Below are 27,409 nucleotides of genomic sequence, written 5' to 3'. Positions count from 1 at the left end.
GCCCTCCATTCACCTTTTAATGTCATCAAAGAATCATTTAACATGTGTCCATTAGAGTTAGGTTACAGAGAGTAAACCATACCTCACTAGTGTCTTTGTACTCAGAATCTTTGAAAATATATTCTGTGTGTGGAAAAGATATATATTTTTTTCTCTACTAAATACTGCCATTTCCATTTTTGTGGCAGTTGTGTTACAGTGATAATTGGCGGGAGATGGAAATACTGAATTAAGTCCAGGTTTAAAATAAAGGAAAGCAGGGTGCATTGTTTACTGAGCATAATAATCTCTAGGCTTGCCTGGTTTTCACTCAAAGTTCACAGGCATTTATCTGGTTTTCTAACGTAGAAAAGGCATTTATTTTTCTAAATCGAAGTATTTTGAGTGAAATAGACTTTGAAGTTAACTTGCATCTGTACAAGTAATATTTCTTTTAATCTTGTGTTTCTAATTACAATTAGTTGATGACATATACCCAGTATTCTTCACTTTGAGTATAGGCTTACTTTTATAAGGAAGAAATGTGGTCTAATGTAAAGACTCATAAAGAGGGCTAGAGAGGATCTGGTTTTCAATGTGAACTTTGGTGTTAAACTTAAGTATTAGGTTACCTTGCCTAGTTTCTGAGGCAGCAAAATAAAAATAATAATAATAGCCTTTTCTTCTCAAAAGGGTTCCTGTGCAGGGAATCACCAGGTGAATAATAAATGTAAAATATACTAACCTACTAAAGTCATATGCAAAAGCTTTACTCACTTAACTGTACTTACTATTTTCATTTTTAAATCAGGTGTTTCTTTTTCACTCTACAAATGTTCCCCTTTTCTGTCTCCAGGCTGTTCAGGGTCGGTCTATCACACAACAAGACAGAGATCTCCGAGTTGATTTAGGATTTCGAGGAATGCCAATGACTGAGGAACAGCGGCGCCAGTTCAGCCCAGGTCCACGAACTACAATGTTTCGTATTCCTGAGTTTAAATGGTCTCCAATGCACCAGCGACTTCTCACCGATTTGCTATTTGCATTAGAAACAGATGTACATGTTTGGAGGAGGTAGAAATACTTCTTTTCTATAAATAAGACTAATTCCAGTTGAAAAATGAATATCTTAACATTGGTGGCATCGACTGATTAGTAGCGAATTATATCATTAAAAATCTCACAAATTAAATTTATTAAAAATAATCAAACTTGAACATTTTTATATAAACATAAATATTTTCATAATGATTATGAGTCCTGGGGTGGGTCAAATTAAAGACTAACCAAGAATTTAGGCTTAAGACAGTTAATTAGCCAATTTTTGAAATCTGGCATTGCCAGGTTATTATAAAAAAGAATTTTAACCAAGAAAAGGTTCAGTACTGGTTCAAATAAATTTCCACATTTCTATCTTTCCCTGTTAAAATTAATACCACGTACTACATTTATTCTTGGTGATAAGATTTAACACATAGTGCTAAAATAAAATTTAAAATCAGCTTAGACCATCTATTTTTAGAGCTTACACCATTTACGTGGTAAGTGGATATCATTTCAAATATAATCATTTAAGGAAAACAGTGAAGAAAACTGTTCAATTGTTTTATTTTTTCAGTTCAAATAAATTGAATAAGTTTCAAGAAAGAAAACAAAGTCTGCATAAATTTTAAAATTACCTTGCCTCAATTTCAATTTAATTTTCTAATAGCAAATATGCAACAAATTAATCAGTTATGAGAGAGTCATGTGTTCATGCAGATAAATTAGGTAGTTGATGTCTGTCAGTAACAGTACCCCACCATCAGTGACTTGAACAATCAGTGGCACAATGGACTATGAGTGAGTTTCTTAACAGTGGACTTAAGTGAGTTTCTCTGCTTCTCCTAGTTATCCTTCTGAGATTCAAGGTGGCTGCTTCAGCTCCCAGAATCAAGTCAACATAGGAAACTTACCCCAACTAGAGGGCAGGACTCTTCTTCCTCCTTCACCCCCTTCTTCCTTCCTCCTTTTCCTTGTCTCTCTCTCTCCCTCCTCCTCTCTCTCCTCTTTCTTCTTCTCCTCTTCCTCTTATTCTCTTCTTCTTCTTCTCTTTTTTCTAACAGAAGCCCCTCAAGAAATTTCCTTCTTACGTCTCATGTGTCAGTAGGATCATATGCTATTCTCTGAGTCACCAGCAAAAGGGAATGGGATTATAATGATTGGCCTCCATGGAGCAATACTGGTTACCAACCTAGTAGCTGTGGTGAACCTAGTCTTTCCTGTACCAGATGTAGCTCAATAATAGAACAAAATCTAGATTGTGTTAGCAGGGAATAAGGAATAACTATCATGCAAGCAATCAGTATCTGCCATAGAAAGCTTTTAGTTCTGATTTTATTTGGTCAGTTTGTCCTTAGTCTACTTATGTGATAGAAACAATCGTCTTTCCATTGCTAATGTTATATACTAAGTTACGTAGGGATGGTAAATAAGGAGACTGGAATACCATGAAATACATTACTACTAACATGAGTATCAGTGTATGGAGAGATACAGTGTAATTTACTAATTGCCATGTTAGTATCCCCCAAATGAATGATACTCAACTATCCGTCCCTTTATACTGTGTGTGTCTTTCTGTGTTTTCTTTCATGGACTCTCATAAAATTTCCCAGACAGAATTTTACATAATTTAAAAAAATGTAAAAGATAGATAGTACTTTAATTTTTAGGACAAGAGAAAACATCCTGAGATCTAAGATATATTAGATGATATTTTGCAGTTCTTAAAAGGTGAGAGTCATTCACTTAAATTTGATCGTGGAGTAATCTCTTTTTTTTCTGTTAGAGAATAGTTCATATTCTTGACGGATACCAAACTAAAGCAGTGTATTTCTCTGAGAATCTATAGCGAATGTTTTGTATGGCAGAGCTGCACTGCTGACCTTTGAGGTCTTTTTTCCTTTTTTTATTCAGTAAGTACTTGAATTTTACTGACTCATTTATACTCCCCTATCGTATCACTTCTGTGGCTAGCAGTATACATTTTCAGTACAGCTGGTCAAAGCCGGAGCTGCAGTATGGTGATACAACAGATTGTCAGCTAACTATTCACTTGTTCTGCCTTTCAATACCAAACAACAAGCTTTGGCAAAAATAAATTTTTTTAGCCAAATTCATTGACCTAGTCATATGTCTTTGAATCAAGTTAATGCACTGTATTTTAAAAGCAGAAACAAAATAATAAATTATTATACTTGGACACACAAAAAATCCATGCTGAAATGAATGCTAAGTTTTTGGTAATATGACATCTCAATTGTAAGTTATTTTCTTTTCTAATAACTCCATTTTAAATTTGTCTAGCTCTTATTTTTCACTTTAAAAATGGCATTATAAATAAAATCTAAACTTCTTATTCTTAAGCCAAAGAAATGTTCATTTCTGCTTTGTTTTTCTGCCATTTTAGCCATTCCACAAAGTCTGTAATGGATTTTGTCAATAGCAATGAAAATATTATTTTTGTACATAACACAATTCACCTCATTTCCCAAATGGTAGACAACATCATCATTGCTTGTGGAGGAATTTTACCTTTGCTCTCTGCTGCAACATCACCAACTGTAAGTACTTTGCCTCCATCTAGTGGTTATGTTTTATAATTACATTACTAGAGTGTGTCAGTGGTGTTCTATACTATAAACAAGGAAACTTTTTAACCATATAATTTAAAATTATATATATTTGTATTCTCACCTCTTTTAATTGTCAGTCTTGGGTTCCAGCTGTGTGCATTTATGAACATATTTCTTTGGTAATTCTGATGAACATGCCTTAGGAAGAGCAATAACTATGAATGATTTAGCTTTATTTTCTATATATTGTTTCTCTCTCCAAATCTACATTATAATAAACTGTTAAAATCTTTGTTCTGTAAATCTTGAAGTTCTAAATACAAGTACATGTTTATTGTATGATAATTAGAGTCGAATCTAAATTTAGAAAAAGTCATCTTTAGACATTCAGTCTCATGACTTGCTTGAAATATTACTTTTAAACTTAATATTATTTTAAATGATATATAGGAGTATTATACTTCTGATCCCTGAGATTTAATCTTGAAGCCAGTAATTTGCTTCAAAAAGAGAATCGAATGATTGAATTCTTAGAGTGTTTCTTATTTAAAACTTAGGTACCTCAGATAGAAAAAGTATAAATGACATTTTTTTCTGTACCTGAAAAATTTCATAATCCTTAAAAACCTCAAAAAACTTTATGTTAGCCATATGGCATCTTTTAGAATTTTCATGTGACATGATTTACTGGTTCAACATTTATTTTTTAAAAATATAGACTTTCTCTAATAAAACATTGAAATGTATTAATATAAGTTTGAAATAATGTTACTTATGTCATTTAAAATATAATAGATAAATAACTATATTTTAGCTGTCTTTTAAAAAATATCTCTGATTCATATTTTTAAAAAAACAGACTCTATAGCTAATTGCTCAGATGGGAAAGAATATAGAATTCTGCTTCTTATATTAACTGTGTTCTTGCTACCACATTGGAAGCTCATCCATTAGCCCCAAATATATCCTTTTTCCAGAGAGAAACTTGCTGTTTTATTAAGATGTGTTTTACTTGATGAGGCAGTGTTTCCAAATTGATCTCTGGCTTTATTTCATCATTAACAAGTTTTCTTTACATGACTCTTTTTCTCGCTGTCCCTTTGCCACCACCCCTAGAGCAGCACTGAAACTTAAGTATTGGCAGCAAAAAGAATGTATCCTCAGCACACCTCCCCCTCACAGGCACATATACTTCTATTTCATCCATGAATTTATTCGGGTCTCCAAAGGCAAGAAGGCTAGTTCAGCAGGGAGTGCAGCAGAACAGGTCCTAATTAGGGCCTTCTTGAAATTAGCAGCTGACCAAGGAAATTGAATCAGGAAGAAAAGTAGTTGATGGTGTGTGAAGAGTGCAGGTATCCTGTGAAATTAACATACCATCCCTTCTCTTTAATCTCTGATTTCCTCTATGATTTATACCAAATTCTGATAAATTGAGAGTTATATGTGATGTTAAAAATACATTCTAATATTGAGGCAGGAAGAGGCTTTGTTTTGTTTTTTCCCTCTTCTGTGCATTGAAGAGTGACTTAATGATTCATCCTGGCATTTTTCTTCATCCTATAAATTTTTTTATGTCTTATAAATTAACATTTGTTGTCAGGAAATTTTAAAATGTTATACTGAAATTTACTTTAAAATATAATATTGTTTTAAAATTTTCTGTAGAACAAAAATGACCTTTATAAAAAAATTAGCAGTAGACATAAAAATTTGTATAGATTTGAAATATTCACATTACTAGTCTTCCACATTTTAAAACTAGATCTCTATCAAAATAGAGAACATAATTAATGAAGTTTCAATAAACAATATGATTTAAATAATATGTCACTACCCCAATTTGCTTTTTTTTTTTACATCTTTATTGGAGTATAATTGCTTTACAATGGTGTGTTAGTTTCTGCTTTATAACAAAGTGAATCAGTTATACATATACATATGTTCCCATATCTCTTCCCTCTTGCGTCTCCCTCCCTCCCACCCTCCCTATCCCACCCCTCTAGGTGGTCACAAAGCACCGAGCTGGTCTCCCTGTGGTATGCGGCTGCTTCCCACTAGCTAGCTATTTTACGTTTGGTAGTGTGTATATGTCCATGCCACTCTCTCACTTTGTCACAGCTTACCCTTCCCCCTCCCCATATCCTCAAGTCCATTCTTTAGTAGGTCTGTGTCTTTATTCCTGTCTTACCCCTAGGTTCTTCATGACATTTTTTTTTTTTAGATTCCATATGTATGTGTTAGCATACGGTATTTGTCTTTCTCTTTCTGACTTACTTCACTCTGTATGACAGACTCTAGGTCCATCCACCTCATTACAAATAGCTCACTTTTGTTTCTTTTTATGGCTGAGTAATATTCCATTCTATATATGTACCACATCTTCTTTATCCATTCATCCGATGATGGACACTTAGGTTGTTTCCATCTCCGGGCTATTGTAAATAGAGCTGCAATGAACATTTTAGTACATGACTCTTTTTGAATTATGGTTTTCTCAGGGTATATGCCCAGTAGTGGGATTGCTGGGTCATACGGTAGTTCTATTTGTAGTTTTTTAAGGAACCTCCATACTGTTCTCCATAGTGGCTGTACCAATTCACATTTCCACCAGCGGTGCAAGAGTGTTCCCTTTTCTTCACACCCTCTCCAGCATTTATTGTTTCTAGATTTTTTGAAGATGGCCATTCTGACTGGTGTGAGATGATATCTCATTGTAGTTTTGATTTGCATTTCTCTAATGATTAATGATGTTGAGCATTCTTTCATGTGTTTGTTGGCAGTCTATATGTCTTCTTTGGAGAAATGTCTATTTAGGTCTTCTGCCCATTTTTGGATTGGGTTGTTTGTTTTTTTGTTATTGAGCTGCATGAGCTGCTTGTAAATATCGGAGATTAATGCTTTGTCAGTTGCTTCATTTGCAAATATTTTCTCCCATTCTGAGGGTTGTCTTTTGGTTTTGTTTATGGTTTCCTTTGCTGTGCAAAAGCTTTGAAGTTTCATTAGGTCCCATTTGTTTATTTTTGTTTTTATTTCCATTTCTCTAAGAGGTGGATCAAAAAGCATCTTGCTGTGATTTATGTCATGGAGTGTTCTGCCTATGTTTTCCTCTAAGAGTTTGATAGTGTCTGGCCTTACATTTAGGTCTTTAATCCATTTTGAGCTTATTTTTGTGTATGGTGTTAGGGAGTGATCTAATCTCATACTTTTACATGTACCTGTCCAGTTTTCCTAGCACCACTTATTGAAGAGGCTGTCCTTTCTCCACTGTACATTCCTGCCTCCTTTATCAAAGATAAGGTGACCATATGTGTGTGGGTTTATCTCTGGGCTTTCTATCCTGTTCCATTGATCTATATTTCTGTTTTTGTGCCAATACCATACTGTCTTGATTACTGTAGCTTTGTAGTATAGTCTGAAGTCAGGGAGCCTGATTCCTCCAGCTCCGTTTTTCGTTCTCAAGATTGCTTTGGCTATTAAGGGTCTTTTGTGTTTCCATGGAAATTGTGAAATTTTTTGTTCTAGTTCTGTGAAAAATGCCAGTGGTAGTTTGATAGGGATTGCATTGAATCTGTAGATTGCTTTGGGTAGTAGAGTCATTGTCACAATGTTGATTCTTCCAATCCAAGAACATGGTATATCTCTCCATCTATTTGTATCATCTTTAATTTCTTTCATCAGTGTCTTATAATTTTCTGCATACAGGTCTTTTGTCTCCTTAGGTAGGTTTATTCCTAGATATATATATATATATATATTTTTTTTTTGGTATGTGGGCCTCTCACTGTTGTGGCCTCTCCCCTTGCGGAGCACAGGCTCCGGATGCGCCCGCTTAGCGGCCATGGCTCACGGGCCCAGCCGCTCCACGGCATGTGGGATTTTCCTGGACCGGGGCACGAACCCATGTCCCCTGCATTGGCAGGTGGACTCTCAACCACTGTGCCACCAGGGAAGCCCTATCTCTAGATATTTTATTCTTTTTGTTGCAATGGTAAATGGGAGTGTTTTCTGGTTTCACTTTCAGATTTTTCATCCTTAGTGTATAGGAATGCCAGAGATTTCTGTGCATTCATTTTATATCCTGCTACTTTACCAAATTCATTGATTAGCTCTAGTAGTTTTCTGGTAGCATCATTAGGATTCTCTATGTATAGTATCATGTCATTTGCAAAGAGTGACAGCTTTACTCCTTCTTTTCCGATATGGATTCCTTTTATTTCCTTTTCTTCTCTGCTGTGACTAAAACTTGCAAAACTATGTTGAATAAGAGTGGTGAGAGTGGGCAGCCTTGTCTTGTTCCTGATCTTAGTGGAAATGCTTTCAGTTTTTCACCATTGAGGACGATATTGGCTGTGGGTTTGTCATATATGGCCTTTATTACGTTGAGGAAAGTTCCCTCTATGCCTACTTTCTGCAGGGTTTTTTATCATAAATGGGTGTTGAATTTTGTTGAAAGCTTTCTCTGCATCTATTGAGATGATCATATGTTTTTTCTCCTTCAATTTGTTAATATGGTGTATCACGTTGATTGATTTGTGTATATTGAAGAATCCTTGCATTCCTGGAATAAACCCCACTTGATGATGGTGTATGATCCTTTTTTTTTTTTTTTTTTTTTTGCGGTACGCGGGCCTCTTACTGTTGTGGCCTCTCCCATTGCGGAGCACAAGCTCTGGACGTGCAGGCTCAGGGGCCATGGCTCACGGGCCCAGCCGCTCCGCAGCATGTCGGATCTTCCCGGACTGGGGCACGAACCCGTGTTCCCTGCATCAACAGGCGGACTCTCAACCACTGCGCCACCAGGGAAGCCTGGTGTATGATCCTTTTAATGTGCTGTTGGATTCTGTTTGCTAGTATTTTGTTGAGGATTTTTGCATCTATGTTCATCAGTGATATTGGCCTGTAGTTTTCTCTCTTTGTGATGCCCTTGTCTGGTTTTGGTATCAGGGTGATAGTGGCCTTGTAGAATGAGTTTGGGAGTGTTCCTCCCTCTGCTATATTTTGGAAGATTTTGTGAAGGATAGGTGTTACGTCTTCTCTAAATGTTTGATAGAATTCGCCTGTGAAGCCATCTGGTCCTGGGCTTTTGTTTGTTGGAAGATTCTGAATCACAGTTTCAATTTCAGTGCTTGTGATTGCTCTGTTCATATTTTCTATTTCTTCCTGATTCAGTCTTGGCAGGTTGTGCATTTCTAAGAATTTGTCCATTTCTTCCAGGTTGTCCATTTTATTGGCATAGAGTTGCTTGTAGTAATCTCCCATGTTCTTATGTATTCCTGCAATGTCAGTTGTTACTTCTCCTTTTTCATTTCTAATTCTATTGATTTGAGTCTTCTCCCTTTTTTTCTTGATGAGTCTGGCTAATGGTTTATCAATTTTGTATATCTTCTCAGAGAACCAGCTTTTTGTTTTATTGATCTTGCTATCATTTCCTTCATTTCCTTTTCATTTATTTTTGATCTGATTTTTATTATTTCTTTCCTTCTGCTAACTTTGGGGTTTTTTTGTTCTTCTTTCTCTAATTGCTTTAGGTGCAAGGTTAGGTTGTTTATTCGAGATGCTTCCTGTTTCTTAAAGTAGGATTGTATTGCTGTAAACTTCCCTCATAGAAGTGCTTTTGCGGCATCCCATACGTTTTGGGTCGTCGTGTCTCCATTGTCATTTGTTTTTAGGTATTTTTTGATTTCCTCTTTGATTTCTTCAGTGATCACTTCGTTATTAAGTAGTGTATTGTTTAGCCTCCATGTGTTTGTATTTTTTACAGATCTTTTCCTGTAATTGATATCTAGTCTCATGGCGTTGTGGTCGGAAAAGATACTTGATACAATTTCAATTTTCTTAAATTTACCAAGGCTTGATTTGTGACCCAAGATATGATCTATCCTGGAGAATGTTCCATGAGCACTTGAGAAAAATGTGTATTCTGTTGTTTTTGGATGGAATGTCCTATAAATATCAATTAAGTCCATCTTGTGTAATGTATCATTTAAAGCTTGTGTTTCCTTATTTATTTTCATTTTGGATGATCTGTCCATTGGTGAAAGTGGGGTGTTAAAGTCCCCTACTGTGAATGTGTTAGTGTCGATTAATGGCTGTTAGTATTTGCCTTATGTATTGAGGTGCTCCTATGTTGGGTGCATAAATATTTACAATTGTTAGATCTTCTTCTTGGATTGATCCCTTGATCATTTTGTAGTGTCCTTCTTTGTCTCTTGTCTCTTGTAATAGTCTTTATTTTAAATTCTATTTTGTCTGATATGAGAATTGCGACTCCAGCTTTCTTTTGGTTTCCATTTGCATGGAATATCTTTTTCCATCCCCTTACTTTCAGTCTGTATATCTCTAGGTTTGAAGTGGGTCTCTTTTAGACAGCATATATATGGGTCTTGTTTTTGTATCCATTCAGCCGGTCTGTGTCTTTTGGTGGGAGCATTTAGTCGATTTACGTTTAAGGTAATTATTGATATATATGTTCCTATTCCCATTTTCTTAATTGTTTTGGGTTCATTATTGTAGGTCTTTAGCTTCTCTTGTGTTTCTTGCCTAGAGAAGTTCCTTTAGCATTTGTTGTAAAGCTGGTTTGGTGGTGCTGAACTCTCTCAGCTTTTGCTTGTCTGTAAAGGTTTTAATTTCTCCGTCAAATCTGGATGAGATCCTTGCTGGGTAGAGTAATCTTGGTTGCAGGTTTTTCTCCTTCATCACTTTAAATATGTCCTGCCAGTCCCTTCTGGCTTGCAGAGTTTCTGCTGAAAGATCAGCTGTTAACCTTATGGGGATTCCCTTGTCTGTTATTTGTTGTTTTTCCCTTGCTGTTTTTAATATGTTTTCTTTGTATTTAATTTTTTTTTTTTTTTTGCGGTACGTGGGCCTCTCACTGCTGTGGCCTTTCCCGTTGCGGAGCACAGACTCCGGACGCGCAGGCTCAGCGGCCATGGCCCACGGGCCCAGCCGCTCCACGGCACGTGAGATCTTCCCAGACCAGGGCACGAACCCACATCCCCTGCATCGGCAGGCGGACTCCCAACCGCTGCGCCACCAGGGAAGCCCTGTATTTAATTTTTGACTGTTTGATTAATATGTGTCTTGGCGTGTTTCTCCCTGGATTTATCCTGTATGAGACTCTCTGTGCTTCCTGGACTGGATTAACTATTTTCTTTCCCATATTAGGGAAGTTTTGAACTATAATCTCTTCAAATATTTCCTCAGTCCCTTTCTTTTTCTCTTCTTCTTCTGGAACCCCTATAATTCAAATGTTGGTGCATTTAATGTTGTCCCAGATGTCTCTGAGACTGTCCTTAGTTCTTTTCATTCTTTTTTCTTTATTCTGCTCTGCAGTAGTTATTTCCACTATTTTATCTTCCAGGTCACTTATCCGTTCTTCTGCCTCAGTTATTCTGCTATTGATCCCATCTAGAGTATTTTTAATTTCATTTATTGTGTTGTTCATTGTTGCTTGTTTCATCTTTAGTTCTTCTAGGTCCTTGTTAAATGTTTCTTGCATTTTGTCTATTCTATTTCCAAGATCTTGGATCATCTTTACTATCATTATTCTGAATTCTTTTTCAGGTAGACTGCCTATTTCCTCTTCATTTGTTAGGTCTGGTGGGTTTTTATCTTGCTCCTTCATCTGCTGTGTGTTTTTCTGTCTGCTCATTTTGCTTATCTTACTGTGTGTGGGGTCTCCTTTTTGCAGGCTGCAGGTTCGTAGTTCCCGTTGTTTTTGGTGTCTGTCCCCAGTGGCTAAAGTTGGTTCAGTGGTTTGTGTAGGCTTCCTGGTGGAGGGGACTAGTGCCTGTGTTCTGGTGGATGAGGCTGGATCTTGTCTTTCTGGTGGGCAGGTCCACTTCTGGTGCTGTGTTTTGGGGTTCTGTGGCCTTATTATGATTTTAGGCAGCCTCTCTGCTAATGGGTGGGGTTGTGTTCCTGTCTTGCTAGTTGTTTGGCATAGGGTGTGCAGCACTGTAGCTTGCTGGTCGTTGAGTGAAGCTGGGTGCTGGTGTTGAAATGGAGATCTCTGGGAGATTTTTGCCATTTGATATTATGTGGAGCTGGGAGGTCTCATGTGGACCAGTATCCTGAAGTTGGCTCTCCCACCTCAGAGGCACAGCAGTGATTTTTGGCTGCAGCACCAAGAGCCTTTCATCCACACAGCTCAGAATAAAAGGGAGAAAAAGTAGAAAAAGAAAAAAGAAAGAAAGAAACGAAGGAAGGAAGAAAGAAGAAAGAAAGGTGGGAGGGAGGGAGGGAGGAGGGAAGGAAGGAAAGAAAGAAAGAAAGAAGATAAGATAAAATAAAATAAGATAAAATAAAATTTAAAAAATTATTAAGAAAAAAATTTGTTTTTAAAAAGATGAAAAAAAAAAAAACAGACGGATAGAACCCTAGGACAAATGGTGGAAGCAAAGCTATACAGACAGACTCTCACACAGAAGCATATGCATACACACTCACAAAAAGAGGAAAAGGGGAAAAAAATCATAAGTCTTGCTCTCGAAGTCCACCTCCTTAATTTGGGATGATTCGTTGTCTATTCATGTATTCCACAGATGCAGGTTCATCAAGTTGACTGTGGAGCTTTAATCTGCTGCTACTGAGGCTGCTGGGAGAGATTTCCCTTTCTCTTCTTTGTTCTCACAGCTCCCAGGGGCTCAGCTTTGGATTTGGCCCTGCCTCTGTGTGTAGGTCGCCTGAGGGCATCTGTTCTTCACTCAGACAGGACGGGGTTAAAGGAGCAGCTGCTTCCGGGACTCTGGCTCATTCAGGCGGGAGGGAAGGGAGGGGCATGGAGTGCGGAGCGGGCCTGCGGCGGCAGAGGCCGGCGTGATGTTGCATCAACCTGAGGCGCGCTGTGCGTTCTTCCGGGGAAGTTGTCCCTGGATCCCGGGACCCTAGCAGTGGCGGGCTGCACAGGCTCCACGGAAGGGGGGTGTGGATAGTGACCTGTGCTCGCACACAGGCTTCTTGGTGGCGGCAGCAGCAGCCTTAGCGTCTCATGTCTGTCTCTTGGGTCCGCGCTTTCAGCCGCGGCTCGTGCCCGTCTCTGGAGCTCCTTTAAGCAGCGCTCTTATTTCCGTCTCCTCACGCACCGGGAAACAGAGAGGGAAGAAAAAGTCTTTTGCCTCTTCGGCAGGTCCAGACTTTTTCCCGGACTACCCCCCGGCTAGCCGTGGTGCACTAACCTCCTGCAGGCTGTGTTCACGCCGCCAACCCCAGTCCTCTCCCAGTGCTCCGACACCGAAGCCTGAGCCTCAGCTCCCAGCTCCGCCCGCCCTGGCAGGTGAGCAGACAAGTCTCTCGGGTGAGTGCCGGTTGGCACCGATCCTCTGTGCGGGAATGTCTCCGCTTTGCCCTCTGCACCCCTGTTGCTGTGCTCTCCTCCGCGGCTCCGCAGCTTCCCCCTCCGCCACCCACAGTCTCCGCCCGCGAAGGGGCTTCCTGGTGTGTGGAAACCTTTCCTCCTTCACAGCTCTCTCCTACTGGTGCAGGTCCCGTCCGTATTCTTTTCTCTCTGTTTATTCTTTTTTTCTTTTGCCCTACCCAAGTACGTGGGGACTTTTTGCCTTTTGGGAGGTCTGAGGTCTTCTGCCAGCGTTCCGTAGGTGTTCTGTAGGAGTTGTTCCACGTGTAAATGTATTTCTGGTGTATCTGTGGGGAGGAAGGTGATCTCCGCGTCTTACTCTTCTGCCATCTTCCCGATCCCCCCTGCTTATTTTTTATTTTATAATGAATATACAGTAAAGATACTGACATTTTGAGGTTTTACTGCCAAAATTATTACCTGTGCAGTTTTGATCTCTGCAGTTTGGAATTTGAAACTATGGTACTTATTTCTTAGACTGTTCTCAACAGACTTTGGAATTCATTCAATTGTAGAAACTTTTCTTCATTGTCTCTGTCTCTATATTTGTGTTATTTTGGTCCATTAGCTGATTGTACCTATACCTGGTTGTACAACATAGCTAATTTTACGTTCTTTGAATAAATTGCTTCCTAATAGCGAGAACCTTTTCTCCCACTTCCTACTGGGAGAAAACATGGTTGGTGTCAACTGTTGAGTAATATCTTCTATTACTTTATTGTATAATATTCTTGCTAACAATTGTAATGTAGTAGAGGGGAAGAGTTAGGAAGGAAGAGGTTGAATAAATAAAGAAATGAGGGCTTCCCTGGTGGTTGAGAGTCCGCCTGCCGATGCAGGGGATACGGGTTCGTACCCCGGTCCGGGAAGGTCCCACATGCCGCGGAGCGGCTGGGTCCGTGAGCCATGGCCACTGAGCCTGCGCGTCCGGAGCCTGTGCTCCGCAATAGGAGAGGCCACAACAGTGAGAGGCCCACATATCACAGAAAAAAAAAAAAAAAAAAAGAAAGAAATGAGAACTGAAGATATGGAGCTTTTTAACTTAGAGTTTTAAAAAAAAAAGTTTATTGGAGTATAGTTGATTAACAATGTCGTGTTACTTTTTTTAACTTAGATTTAAAATATAAAAAGCCAAAAGAGAATTTTGGGTGGAATAAGTGAAAAAGGAAACACTGGCAATATACAGATTACCAAAGGGAAACATTGTCATGTAGATGCATTTAGAATTTCAATCCTGTATGAAGAGGGATAGAAACATTTGAAACTAATGTTTGAGTGATCTGTAATTTTGTTTAGGTTTGTGGAGTTCTTCAGAATATTCATACATTATATACAGATATGTATTTATGGAATAAATATGAGTAATGATGGTATACAGTGGTTGACAGATTTATTCTGTGTATGGATCATATAGTAAATATTTTCGGGTTTGTGGGCTATATGGTATCTAACTATTGAAATTTGCTGTTGTTTGCAAAAGCAGCCATGTATCATAACACAGAGGAGTAGGTGTGGGTGTGTTTCAATAAACCTTTATTTATATTTGACTTGTAGGTCCTAGTTTGCTGACCACTGACTTACAGCACCATTTTCACATAAAATACAAATGTCATAGCGTAAAACTTCATTACTTACTCCTGATCATTAAAAATTCAATAGTTAGAGCTTAAGATAAGTTCATTTTTCCTGTTAAATAAGAGCTTGCATTTGACTTAATGAACATTTATTAAAGTTTAATTTTTAACATAATTTCACTGGTGGTTGTGATCATTATGTTTTATTAGAAGATATGTAACTTTTCCCATACAGCCATACTAAATATTTTTAGCATTTGACACGTCTAATGTTGAAATTGTATTTAATTTTGAGTAGGTAAGTAGAATGCTAAGTATTCGTTATAATTTCTATTAAAAGCTCAACCCAGGAAAATGTCCTTTCTGTTTTTCAGTATAAGTGTGGATCTCAGATAATTTGCTCATTTTCATCGAAAGCAAACTTTTGTTTCCCAGTAATCAGTGAGACTCAAACACGATTTTTCTTGAAGTTATGATTTAATTGAAGGCACATGGGTTTTAGCATAGGATAAATGTGTATTTTAACCTGGGTTCTACCACTTACTAGAAATGATGTCAACCTTAATTTCTTCATTTTAATGGTGTTAATTTTACTTATCCCACAGGGAGTTTTTGAAAATTAAGTTAGGCAATGTCACTAGATGGAGATGACTCTTACTGAATGTTTCCCTCCTTTACTTCCTTTTAGAACTTTTTATTCAGAATTGTATTATGATGGAATGATCTTCCCATTTATAGAGTAAGCCTGTCACACTCAGAATTCTGAAGTTTAAAATAGGATATTTGAACCAAGTTAGTTACTATGGGTGATCCATTTTGATGGCAAAAAACTAAAATGGTGTAGTCTTGTCTGTTCTCTCCATGGCATTGGCATAGTGGTGGTTTATTTTCTGCCCTGGGACCTTATATGAATACAGTAGTCCATACTAAGGATGACATTTGTGTATTGCTGTTGCAGTAGCATCACGTGAGAAAATTTGAGCTGTTTTATCTTACTTGTACGGAAATATTTCAGTGGAAACTTTAAAGAAAAAGAGTATAGATATACAAATATTTGTGTTATAATGCCACCTCAAACTTAATATTCATTGAAAAAGCAGGACTTTATTGGAGTTTCAGTTTTACCTAGATTATTTAAAATCTTATGTAGCATAGAAAATAAATTACATAGTTTCAAGTCTCTAAATTAGACTAATAGTTTTAACTTAAGTAGTCAGGGGAAAGAAATAGAACTCTTCGTATGTAGGCTGACCAGTCTTTGATTTGGGGAAGGAGCATTATTTTTGTTACTGTTGTTGAGGTTTTGAAGTTAATGTTTCTGTGACTAGTCAGTTGCATCCTCTCATTTATTTTCTATACATTGTTCAAGTTGGTCATGAATGAAAACAAGGAATTGGAGAAAAAAATGAAGATAAACAAAACATGGATCAACTACAAATTGCATAATCATTTAATGATTTTAAGTTGACCATTTTGGTCAACCATCCAGTCCACTGAATGTTTAGAATTTCATTCAGTGTCACGTATGGTTTCATTTTCTCTGTTGATAGAAAAATAATAGAGACTGATATTTCTGGCTTTCCTAATAGTTTCATAATCCTGAGAAAGAAGAGGAACTTTTTATGTCAAAAAATGATGACAAAGACTTAATTTTAATTTATATTTTCTTACCATTATTAGAAAATGTAGCTAATAGATTTGGGAAAACTACTAATTTTCTTTGTGTTTTGTTTATCTCATAACACTGATTATATTTTAGTATTCTCAGGGTGCTTTTATATGTTCTCCTGTACTACTTGAAAATAGTTTATTTTGAAATTTATGCTCACGTATAATGTCAGAAATCAAAGAATAAGAATAGTTGTTGACTTTTATTATGAAACTTAATTCTATCCAAAAATTTTTAATATACTGAATATAATTCTTAATAATACTCTGAAACTTAGTACAAAATCTATGCAGTTGTCTTAGTTCACGTGCGACCTCATTTAGTGTATCAGTAAGTTCTAGCAAGGGAAAGTGGTTTTTAAGTTAGAATCACTCAAATATTTTATTATCTTATTAATTACCGGGGATTTTGTTCTGTAGGAAGGGCTCCAAATATTTTAGGAAACAAAATAGCATGATTCCTTAATGAAAATTCTAGAAGGTTGGTTCAGTTTATTTTCCTAAGTCATTTCTGCTTAAACTGGTAGTGAGCTAGGGCTTTTACAGAGACATTACGTTAGTTTAGTTATTAAAATGTTTCCTTGGTCATCTTCTAGGAAAAGATAACTTATTTTGTAAAATAGAGTATGCATCATTTCTAATATATGAACTATATTTACATACATATTATTTGGGCAGTTACTCTAATGAAAAATATAAACAGAAGTCTATTTGATATTTAATCTTAATCATATGTAATTTATAAAATGAATATCTCTTCTGAGAATTTTTGCTTTTAATAAAATAATCAAATATAATTTTAATATATTATTTTGTGTTTCAATTTTACATTGTATTTTCATTTAATTTTAATAATTTGCTTTTCTTGTACTTTTTTGGTCTGTTGTCTGTTTTGTCTAATGCATGTCCAGGGTTCTAAGGTTAGTATTACTTCAGTAATTTTCAGGTTTTCAGTTTTAAATTTTATTTTTGCTTATTTATGAAATTTTTGACTTGGTTATATTTTGAGTTTCCATACCATCTAACATTAGGCATATCTTTGGTATATTTAAAAGATTCATTAGAAGGATTATTTTCTCAGTGTACTGATGAACTACTATTTTATTATTCACACTAATCTTTAGACTAAACTATCAGAATATAATGAATACAATAATATTTCAGTCATATGTACAATCAGATTTTAACTGGTTCCAAAGAAAGGAAATTGGTTGGAATATATGTTAAGATTTAATAATAATTATATGTGGGTGATCTTTATTTTTAAACCTATGCCATGATGTTTATATAACATTTCATCATATTTATAAATTACTATTATATAGAATTAATAAGAACTCCCTTTTAGGTTATTGGTTAAGAATGCTTTTTAGTTTAAAATTTTATTTTGTTTAGTCAAAAATAACAGTGGCAAATTTCATGGATGATTAATAATTCTGTTTATAATTTCTGTTTATAATTTACTCATTAAAAATGAAAACATTTTGAAGCTTAAGCCTTGTACATCGCAAAATACTTCAAAATAAGATCATTAACTAATAAAATGAGTTAGAGTTCCCATAATTTTAGTAATTCAAAATGATGAATTTCTTTGAGAATACATCTATAGATATCCTAAAATTCTAATATTTTGAAAAGTTTTCAGAATACTTAATGGACCTAAGCAATGGTCAGATCTTCCATTCCATTATAAAACACTTATATTGATAACTGATCTTTTAAAAGGAGGTTTTATATAAAATTAATTTTTAAACTTTTATTATAAACAATTGTGTTGTGGTCACCGATTTTTAATTCATGCTATGAAATGATGCTGTATATCAGTGAAGTGCTAGCAAATGAGGAATCTTTATTTAAAAAATCCAAGTAATGAATTAATTATTTCTTTAGGTCATGGATACTGAATTGGCATAATGTTGTAAATCAACAATTGAAAAAATTTTTTTTGTCTATTTACAAGCTCCTCTTAGAGAGAATGATTTTAACTCTATTTTGATGTTAAATAGAAGGGAGAAAGGTTGTTACATTTTATACTCCATTTATAATCGTTTAGTTATAAAAGTGCTTGCAGTAGCCAGCTGTCTCTTTTCTTACCCATGTTGTACACAAGAAGTGTTTAAGAGGTCGTTTTTTAATCAGTGTTTCCTGCTGACATTTCCATGTTAACGTGAGTAGGGATATGTCTAGGTAGAATGATGGGTATAAATAATGTCAAATGGAGCATTAAATAGGAGCAGATACCTATGATATATGCTTACCTTGTCGTTGAATTTATCATTTGGTGCAGAAGTAAGGTTAATCCATATGGCTAGTGTGCCCATTTTCAGAAAATTTAAACAGTAGTATTTTTTATTTATAAAGCATTCCTTACTTTTCTCTGATTTTGAGGCACTGAGAAAATGAGGTCTAGTCATAATGAACCAAAATAATTAAAATGTTATGTAATGCACAATGAAAAAAGAGATGTTGCTATTGCTTACAAAATACAGAGTTATACATCTTATGAAACACAATGCTTTGTACCATTCCCTTTCAAAGCAGGAAATTATATTTTACCATAGACAATAGTGTAGTGAAAGTTCAGCTTCACCGGTCTAGAATGCTACTGATTCTTATTGCTAGTGTCACAAATTAATATCAGTAGAGGAATTAATGATCTTGAGTATTTTTACCCTAGATTTTTATTGTTCATACAAGATACCTAGTGGTTTCACTTTATTCTGAAATGGATAAGAAAGTGTCATAATTTGACAGTTGTCTCCCTTTGATGTCAAATGAAAGCGCCACATATCTTTCCTATTGCTCATCATACATATATAGGAAAGAAAAATTAGCACATATATTTTTATAAATGAGAATGAGGATTTTAGGAAAGAAATATGAGTTTTATGTCTTTGTTAACTAATAAAGTAGAACAAAACTAGTATAAATACATACATGTGATTACTTCTAAATATCTTTATGAAATGATCTTAAGTTTGGAATGTAGTTTTTACAAGTAATGATATTGAAATCTAACATTGATTTTAAAAATAGATTTTTTCCTTTATTTAAAGATAATTCATAGGTAAGCTAATTAAATTTGATAACTAGCTCTTATGATATATGGAATTAGTTTATGATTTATAACTTGTTTTGTTTACAAAATAACTAAACTACTGTTAACCTGCAGTATGTATGTACATGTATTATATTTCCAAATTTTAAGCAAGATTTAAATCTTCTACTTTTTTAAAGACGGAATTGGAAAATATTGAAGTGACACAAGGCATGTCAGCTGAGACAGCAGTAACTTTCCTCAGTCGATTGATGGCTATGGTTGATGTACTTGTATTTGCCAGCTCTCTAAATTTTAGTGAGATTGAAGCTGAAAAAAACATGTCTTCTGGTGGTTTAATGCGACAGTGCCTAAGGCTAGGTAAGTCTGTTAAGAATAACGGTGCATGTTAAATAATTACAGATTACTTTTTGATACTCTGTGATACATAAAGTATTAATGATACAATTTGATGATTATGTAATGTAAAGATTATTTTGTAATTCTTCAGAATTACTAAATTAAAAAATTATAATATCTTCACTTTGGAGATTTCATGGAATTGATCTTTAATGGATTCTAATTTGAAATAAAGTCAAATATATTTTGAGTTTTTTCAGAATCAGTTGGACAATAACCTTTTTCACTGAAGTGACTTTAATGTAAATATATTTATGAATCCTTATTTTTGGTAAACTAATACAGGGTAGTTGTCCTGGGCCCACAAATGTATCAGAAAACCAACAACTAGTTTTATACATATAATGCTAAAGGATAAAATTGACCATGCCAGTCTCACTGTTTCTCAGAATGCACAGTTAACATTAATAAACATTAGTGTACCTAATAACACTAATAAACATTAACACTAATAAACATTACTATACCTATGATTTTTTTTGCCGCTATCTTGTGTTACAAATAAAATTTAGTCCTGAAAACTCTTAGTAAATTTAGACCAGCTCCTTAGGCAGGAATCATTCTTACATCTCTTACCTTTTTTAAAGGGAAAAATTATTTATATTATTTAGTCTTTACAGGGGACCAGACAACTACTGTTTTCAGACCAAAATGGCTACTATTTTCATACTTGCCTTCAAGTGTGAACAGGGAGGACATGAGAAAGTAAGGTATTTGATAGGGAGGATGTTCTTGATATGTATTCTTTTTATCCATAATTTTTAAAAGTATGTAAAAAATATATATATATATATAGTTGTAGGGGAGAAGTTGTTTCTAATCCAAGGACGGAATAAGAACTTGATTTAAGAATGGTGGAATAAATGTACTTTTTAATGTTGTTTTGTATTTTTGTATTTTCCTGAGAGGAGTCATTTCATCTCCATTATAAGGGAAAGATTGACCACATGGAGATCTCTCTGTCTGCCAAGAGGTGTGGAATAATTACTGTGGGCCATCATGGACATTTCCATTGATATTTAACAATAGCTTACAGATTGAACTTTGTTAGAAAGAGAAATATTTTTTTAAATGCCCGGATATCTTGAAAACTGCATTTATTTGGTTATTCTGAACTTTTATTTCTAAATATATTCCAAAGCTTTACTGCTGATTTCATTTTTATCCTAATAATTCTTAGCAGATTTGTTTTTTTTATCATCCACAGGAAAGTTTTATAAGTGAATAATAATGAAGCAAACAATTATATGTATGTGCTGTTTACTGTTCTAAGCACTTTTCATATATTGATTCAGTTAGTCCTCATAACAGTCCTCTAAGGAAGTTACTGTGTTTATACTTATTTTACCATGAGGAGACTGAGGCACAGGTAGTTTAAGCAGCTGGCCCAAGATCACACAGCCCATAAGTGGCAGAGCCAGGATTCAAACTTAGGTGGCCTGATTCCAAAATCTGTACTGTTTATTACTATGCTTTACTGCTTCTTAAAATAAGTAAGTGAATAGACAGAATGTACTTATTGAATGCTTGTTGACAAAGGTTGATGTTCCCACCATGAAAACAGGTAGATATTGGGACTTGTGAGGCTTGACTATATGGATGTACCCTGTTATTGCCTGAAATGGGGAGCTGTGCTCTATATAGTCACCAAGATAGTCAACTTAAGGGCAGGAGACTTATTATTTAAAAAATCATCAAATATGAATAAGTTTTTTTAAAATTTTAATTGATCCATAAATTTCAGAATTTTGAAGGTTGGAAAGGGATAGAATAAGGAAGGATATATTGGGAGCTTCAGAGACCCTGTAGTATTCTGTTTCTTCAGCTGGTTGGTAGTTTATGGGTAATTTGTTTTTATTTTTTAACTACATGAATGTTTTATGTATACTTTTCATTACTGTGTTTCCTAATTTAAAACAATATTTATTGATCTGGTTGATTTTAAGAATAATAATGGGATGGAGAAAGTGGAAAGAAAGAAAAAATAGAACCAAGCAATTTTTTAAAACACGTCAAAGTCAGCAATTTACATCAATGATATGCTTTCATTTTTTAAAATAGTTTGCTGTGTTGCTGTGAGAAACTGTTTAGAATGTCGGCAGAGACAGAGAGACAGGGGGAACAAACCTTCACATGCAAGCAGTAAACCTCAAGAAGCTCCCCAAGGTGTGACTGCCACAGCAGCTTCCAAGGTAATTAAGCATCTTCTATGTTAAATACAACGTACCTTAAAAAATTTTTTTTTAAGTTCATGAGAACAAAGTGACATGGTATTGCTTGATAATCAGGCAGATGGAGGCTCTGGTCCTGGCTTCTCTTCTTCAGAATTGTATTATCAAGATTACTTAACCTCTCTGAGACTGGTAATTTTTGGTTACTCAATGAAGATACTAATAATTTCTACCTCGTAGGGTTCTTATAAGGAAGGATTATATCAGTTCATAGCACTGAAAAGTTCTTAATTATTACTATTTTTAATAGTTACATATATTTTCACAGAGTTCAGTATATGAATAATGTGCTTTTTAAATGGATATGCTTTTGGGGATAGAATTCCCATGATAGTCAACAAAAATATATTGAATGCCCATGAAATGAATGAATGGTGTACAGTAGTTCGGAATGCAGCAGTGATTCTCATTCTGAATTAGCTCTATTTATTGTATGTTCAACTGACCATTTGCATCGCTTCAGACTTTCAGTAATGTGACTTAAGGTCCTGCATGCTTGACTGTTGCTTACTTCAGCTACAACTTGGAATCCCTTACCCTTGCTTTTATTATTTTATCTTGTTTATTTATTACTATTTTATTTTAGTCACACTGTAGACTTCATGCAGTTCATCAGAATTTGTTTTAACCTTTAGACTTACACATAGCTTCCCCTTTCTTGAAATGTCCATCCTTATTTTTCACCCCAGTGACTCTGTTCCACTCTTGGCTTTAGCTTAAGTTCAACTCTCTGAGGAAAATGTTTTCTAATACCTTCACTGCCAACCAGTCTAGGGGAAATTCCTCTGTTTGATATTTTCATAAAACCTGGAATGTCTCTTGTCACTCACGGTACTTGTAATTAGATGTTTGATACTGAAACAATGAAGGCTCAATAAATGAAGGCATGAAGTAAAAGTTTAATTCATTTTAAAAGTTCTGTGGCTTCAAACTTTTGCAGTTTTCAGGCAGAACAGCCACACATTTAGTTTATCTGTAGTGTAGCGTCTTTCTTTTTCACTACTGTTAGAGACACATTCCTAAAATAATTAGACCATATATTATTTTATTGCTGACAGGTCTCCACAAAGCCCTTCATTGCTTAGAAAATTAACTAGAAACATATCAGCAGTCATGCTTCATGTTATTTGTGTAGGCACAGGAGACTGTATGTTACTTGAGGGCATGTTCGTATCTTATACATCTTTGTAGTTACAGAGCGTATATCGCACAGCACAAACTCTAGAATCAAACAGTTCTGAGTTTGTATCCTGGCTCTACCACTTACTGGTTTTATGAACCAAGACACATTCCTTAGTCTCTTGTGCCTCAGTTTTTCATTTTAAAGACTGGAAGACAGTTTTCCAGTCTTCAAAATGAATATATATATATATATATATATATATATATATATAAATGTATAAGGTGTTTGTATGAATTAAATAAAAAGCAATAATGCGTTAAAGTACTTAGTAATTCCAGAAATGCAGTGAACATTCAATTAATACTAATTTCCTTCCTCTCTCTAGCAGTTAGCCATTCAATATATATATCATGAAATGAATAAATAAGTTAGTATTTTTGAGAGCTTAGATCTTAAAGGTGTCTACTTAATTCAGAAGATAATAGGGAACATTTCAAGCTTGTCAAGCCAAGTAGTACACTGATTGTAGAACATGGACAAAAAAGCGCAGTGAGAGGGAAATCCATAGTAATTTAGTTGAGCTAGTCAGTGTCTCTCTAGCAAGAACCTTGGCAATGAAAGATGGATTATAAGTGACGGATATAGAAATATTAGGGAAAAGTTGACTTGGTAAGAAAACACGTTTCAGAATAGAGAATCAATGGAGAGTTGTTGTTTTTTTTTCTTCCCTATTTTTATTCATTTTTAATGTGACACTTGAGTAAGTAAACCTTAGTTAATTTTGGTGTGTTACTAACCTGAGTGAACTTGTATTAGCCACATGGTTTCTTTGCACCTCATTTTTTATACTTTCTAAAAAGGAGCAGTCATACAAGCTTTTCCTATAAAAATGTCTCGAATTAGATTATGGACATAGAAGTACTTTGTAAACTGTAAAATAGTATATAAATTAAAATATATACAAAGTTTCCATCTATGCTATGAATAGTATATTATTTCTTTAATCTTTCTCTGATAAAGATTATTAGCCTATTTTTACATATTAAAGCTGAGGTTCTGAGAGGTTAAGTATCTCACCTAAGGTTATATGGCTGGTTAGTCTTGGAATTGTAATGGAAGCCAAATAATTATCAACCTTCAAATACCATACTCTTTTCACTATTCTGTGCTGCAAAGGAGTCAATCATCTTAAGAGTGAAATAGAATAATTCAGGTTTACAGAGAAACAGAAGGAGACTTATTTATTATTAATTAGTTAGAGTAACAGGTTACTTTATATGCAGGAATTGTGTTTGGTACTTTACATATATAATCTAATCCACACAATTCTTAACATATTATGTAAGTGAAAAAGTACTAGATTGAGTTTCAGGGATCTTTGTTGTCTTGCAAGTTTGTTATGTGACATGTTACCTAAAATGTGTGGATTTTTGTGTCTTCAGCTATAAAAAGGATTTTGGTGGTAATGATCTTTAATGTCTTTCAGCTTTAATATTAACGCCACGACTAAAGTTGTTTTTTTTTGCTCACCTTTCTAACATTTTGTAGATCATGAAATGCTTTCACCTATGAAATCTCATGTAATAATGTAACGTAATAATTTCATACATTATAAAAGCATGATGGATAAATGAACGCGATGACTTAAAGAGACTTATTAACTGGAGGTAGGGAATGTGAGGCTCAGAAAAATTTACTAACAAGCTTGAGGTCACACAGCAGAGATTTGAGCCCAGAGTATAAGATTAATATCTTTTATGCCATAATCTTCTAGCCTTTCTTTGTCTATAGTGGTAGCTATGCTGATAAAGAATAAGAACACTAGTAAGCGAAACCATGACAAGAGTAGAAGAGAACAGAAAAAGTGCCTTGTAATAGCATATTGTTTTCAATAAATGTTGTTCAATGAAGGGAGGAGGTAAAGAATGTGGCCAGTTTAATGACTAAATTAAAGGTTTTAGAAATTATACTGCTATATAAGTTTCTGTATTATACTATTTTTTCACAATTCTCTCTTTTTTTTTAAGACTCCACTAGAGAATGTTCCAGGTAACCTTTCTCCAATTAAGGATCCTGATAGACTTCTTCAGGATGTTGATATCAATCGCCTTCGTGCAGTTGTCTTTCGGGATGTGGTAAGTTATGCCTGCTTGATTTCCCAGGAAAAAACTTTCCACTGTCATTTGTGTAAAATAATTTAAATTTTATAAGAAAGCTGCATATTAAAACTAAATGTCCTAGTGTCAGGGATTGTAGATATGTAACATGCTTCTGTTTGTAAAATGGATGAGCTTAGCTTTCTCTGAAAGCTTATTGATATGTTATTTTTTTTAATGATGTTAAATTTTTATTTAATTTTTGTATGGATACTAAGAATAGGGATAACTTTGAAAATTATACTTGACTTTATCTTGAATCACCTATTCCTGTCTTTTAGTATTCCTTGCTCCATCTCTAGGTACTGAATATTTTGCTAATATCAATGTTCCTTGTATTATGGATAAAAGGGATTAATTCATTAAGGTGTTATTGGCAGTTACATTTGGGGGGCAATTACTTTTGAGATAAGAATCTGCATTTTAAAATATGGATATCAATGGGAATTTGAGTTAGAAAGGTTGCTTAATAAAGCTTATTGAAAAGATAGCTTAAGGAAACGGTTTCATGGAACCCTCCAATTATATGATCACTTATCCAAAGTAAGGATAGATAAGATTGGCCTTTCCACAAATTGTGTAGAAACATACACAGCATTTCACAGCAAATGCAATATTGGCAGTACTCCTTAGTATAGTTGCTGTTTATCAGCCATTTTGGATTCTGTTTTTCTTATTTTAATTGATGATTTATGAAACATAGAAGGAAGTTTATGTTTTAAATTTACATTTAATAATAAATTGGATAGAGTACTTTGTACTTGAGAAAGTGGTTAAAATATATTTAAGTCATACAGCATAATACTGCATGGTAGGAATATATGATAGAAAAATTCTCACTCTTTAATATATGTCAGTGCTTATAAATCACTAAGAAAATTACAGCCATACCAACAGAAAAATAAGCAATGGATGTAAAATATGAAAATAAGGTAACAAACATATGATTTAAAAGTCAGTATAACCAGCAGTCAAAGAAATGCAAATTTAAAACAAGAGTGAGATAAATATTTTACCATTAAATAAACTAAAAAATTTAAATAATAGTACCTGTCATTACAAGGATGCATTGAAACATGCTCTATGACTTATCACTGGTAGGAATAGAAGTTGAATAAACTTTTTGGAAAGCTCTTTACCAACATGTGTTAAAACTCTTATAAATATTGATGCTATTACCCAGTGGTTCTCCTTAAGCTATTTAAGCCCATGTGCTCATCAGAGTTGCCTTCAGGAAAATTGATAACATTGTAAATATCCAATATAGAGCTTAATAAATCATAGTATATTCATTTAACAAGAAACTGTGCAGCTATTAACATCATATTTTTGAGGGAAACTTAGTGACATATAAAATGCTCATGATATATTTTAAGGGAAAGCAGCAGTATGCAAAAATACTTATACTACGCAAATATTGCATTTGTATGCCAAGTGTACATACATGCACATGTTCACCTTTTTTTAAAAAGTCTGGAAAAAAGTACCCAAGTGCTACCAGTGATTATCTCTAGGTAAACCGTTTTTATTTTGTACTTTTTTTGTATTTCCATATTTTCTGTAGTAAACCTGTATTGCTTTTATAATTAATAAAAAATAAAGGAATTTTTAAAAATAGGAGATAAAACATATAATAGTATAAAAATCATGCTGTGAGAAACTCTATATTCTGGACTTGAATTTGGATTTGGGAAAAAAAAATTACTAACAGTTTAACCATTTAGAAATGCGAATTATTCATCCTGAAAAAAACATGTTGTGGAAAGAATTTTTTTTAATGACAGATGATTTAAACATGGAGTATGTCTTCATCTCCAAGAGACCCATTCGAACCTAACATAGAAGGGGTTTATGTTAAGTGTGACATTGCATTTAAATTGTTAGTAAATTCTGAATCAGGTTATTGTGGTGGATTATCATAATTTTTCTAGTATCTATAGATGTTTTGTAACTATACTGGATAACCCAACAGTGGTGCTTATTAGCTTTCTTCCTGAAGGAAGGGAATTAGTGTTCCCAGGTGTACCTTCCAAACATCAGGGAGGTAACATAATTTGTGTTCATTGAGTTTATACTGTGTATCAGACACTTAGTATATATTACCTCAGCTTTCAGTAAAAGGTTAAGAGAAAGCTAAGACTCAAAAACATTAAGATCACACAGCTAGTGTGAGGTCGAGTCAGAATCCCAAGGTCGATCTTTGCAAAGCACTCTCTTTTTTACCACCATATTTCGTAAATTCTAAG

The 27,409-nt window shown here is 34.6% G+C and overlaps 1 protein-coding gene across 7 annotated transcripts in view; it reads left to right on the top strand.

Moving 5' to 3' along the window:
* Positions 1–27,409, top strand: part of NBEA (neurobeachin) — a 630,249-nt gene that overhangs the window by 196,123 nt on the left and 406,717 nt on the right. For all 7 annotated transcript variants that reach the window (XM_067713386.1, XM_067713385.1, XM_067713382.1 and 4 more), the window contains exons 23-27: positions 836–1,053; positions 3,431–3,584; positions 19,434–19,614; positions 21,715–21,845; positions 25,035–25,142. In XM_067713386.1, coding sequence (XP_067569487.1) covers positions 836–1,053; positions 3,431–3,584; positions 19,434–19,614; positions 21,715–21,845; positions 25,035–25,142 — 792 coding nt within the window. The remainder of the gene's footprint in view (positions 1–835; positions 1,054–3,430; positions 3,585–19,433; positions 19,615–21,714; positions 21,846–25,034; positions 25,143–27,409) is intronic.

Source organism: Pseudorca crassidens, chromosome 18 (assembly GCF_039906515.1).
Source record: "Pseudorca crassidens isolate mPseCra1 chromosome 18, mPseCra1.hap1, whole genome shotgun sequence".
NCBI classification, from domain to species: domain Eukaryota; kingdom Metazoa; phylum Chordata; class Mammalia; order Artiodactyla; family Delphinidae; genus Pseudorca; species Pseudorca crassidens.
Note: the sequence above shows the minus strand (reverse complement) of the source record. Positions and strands in the feature narration are given on the sequence as shown.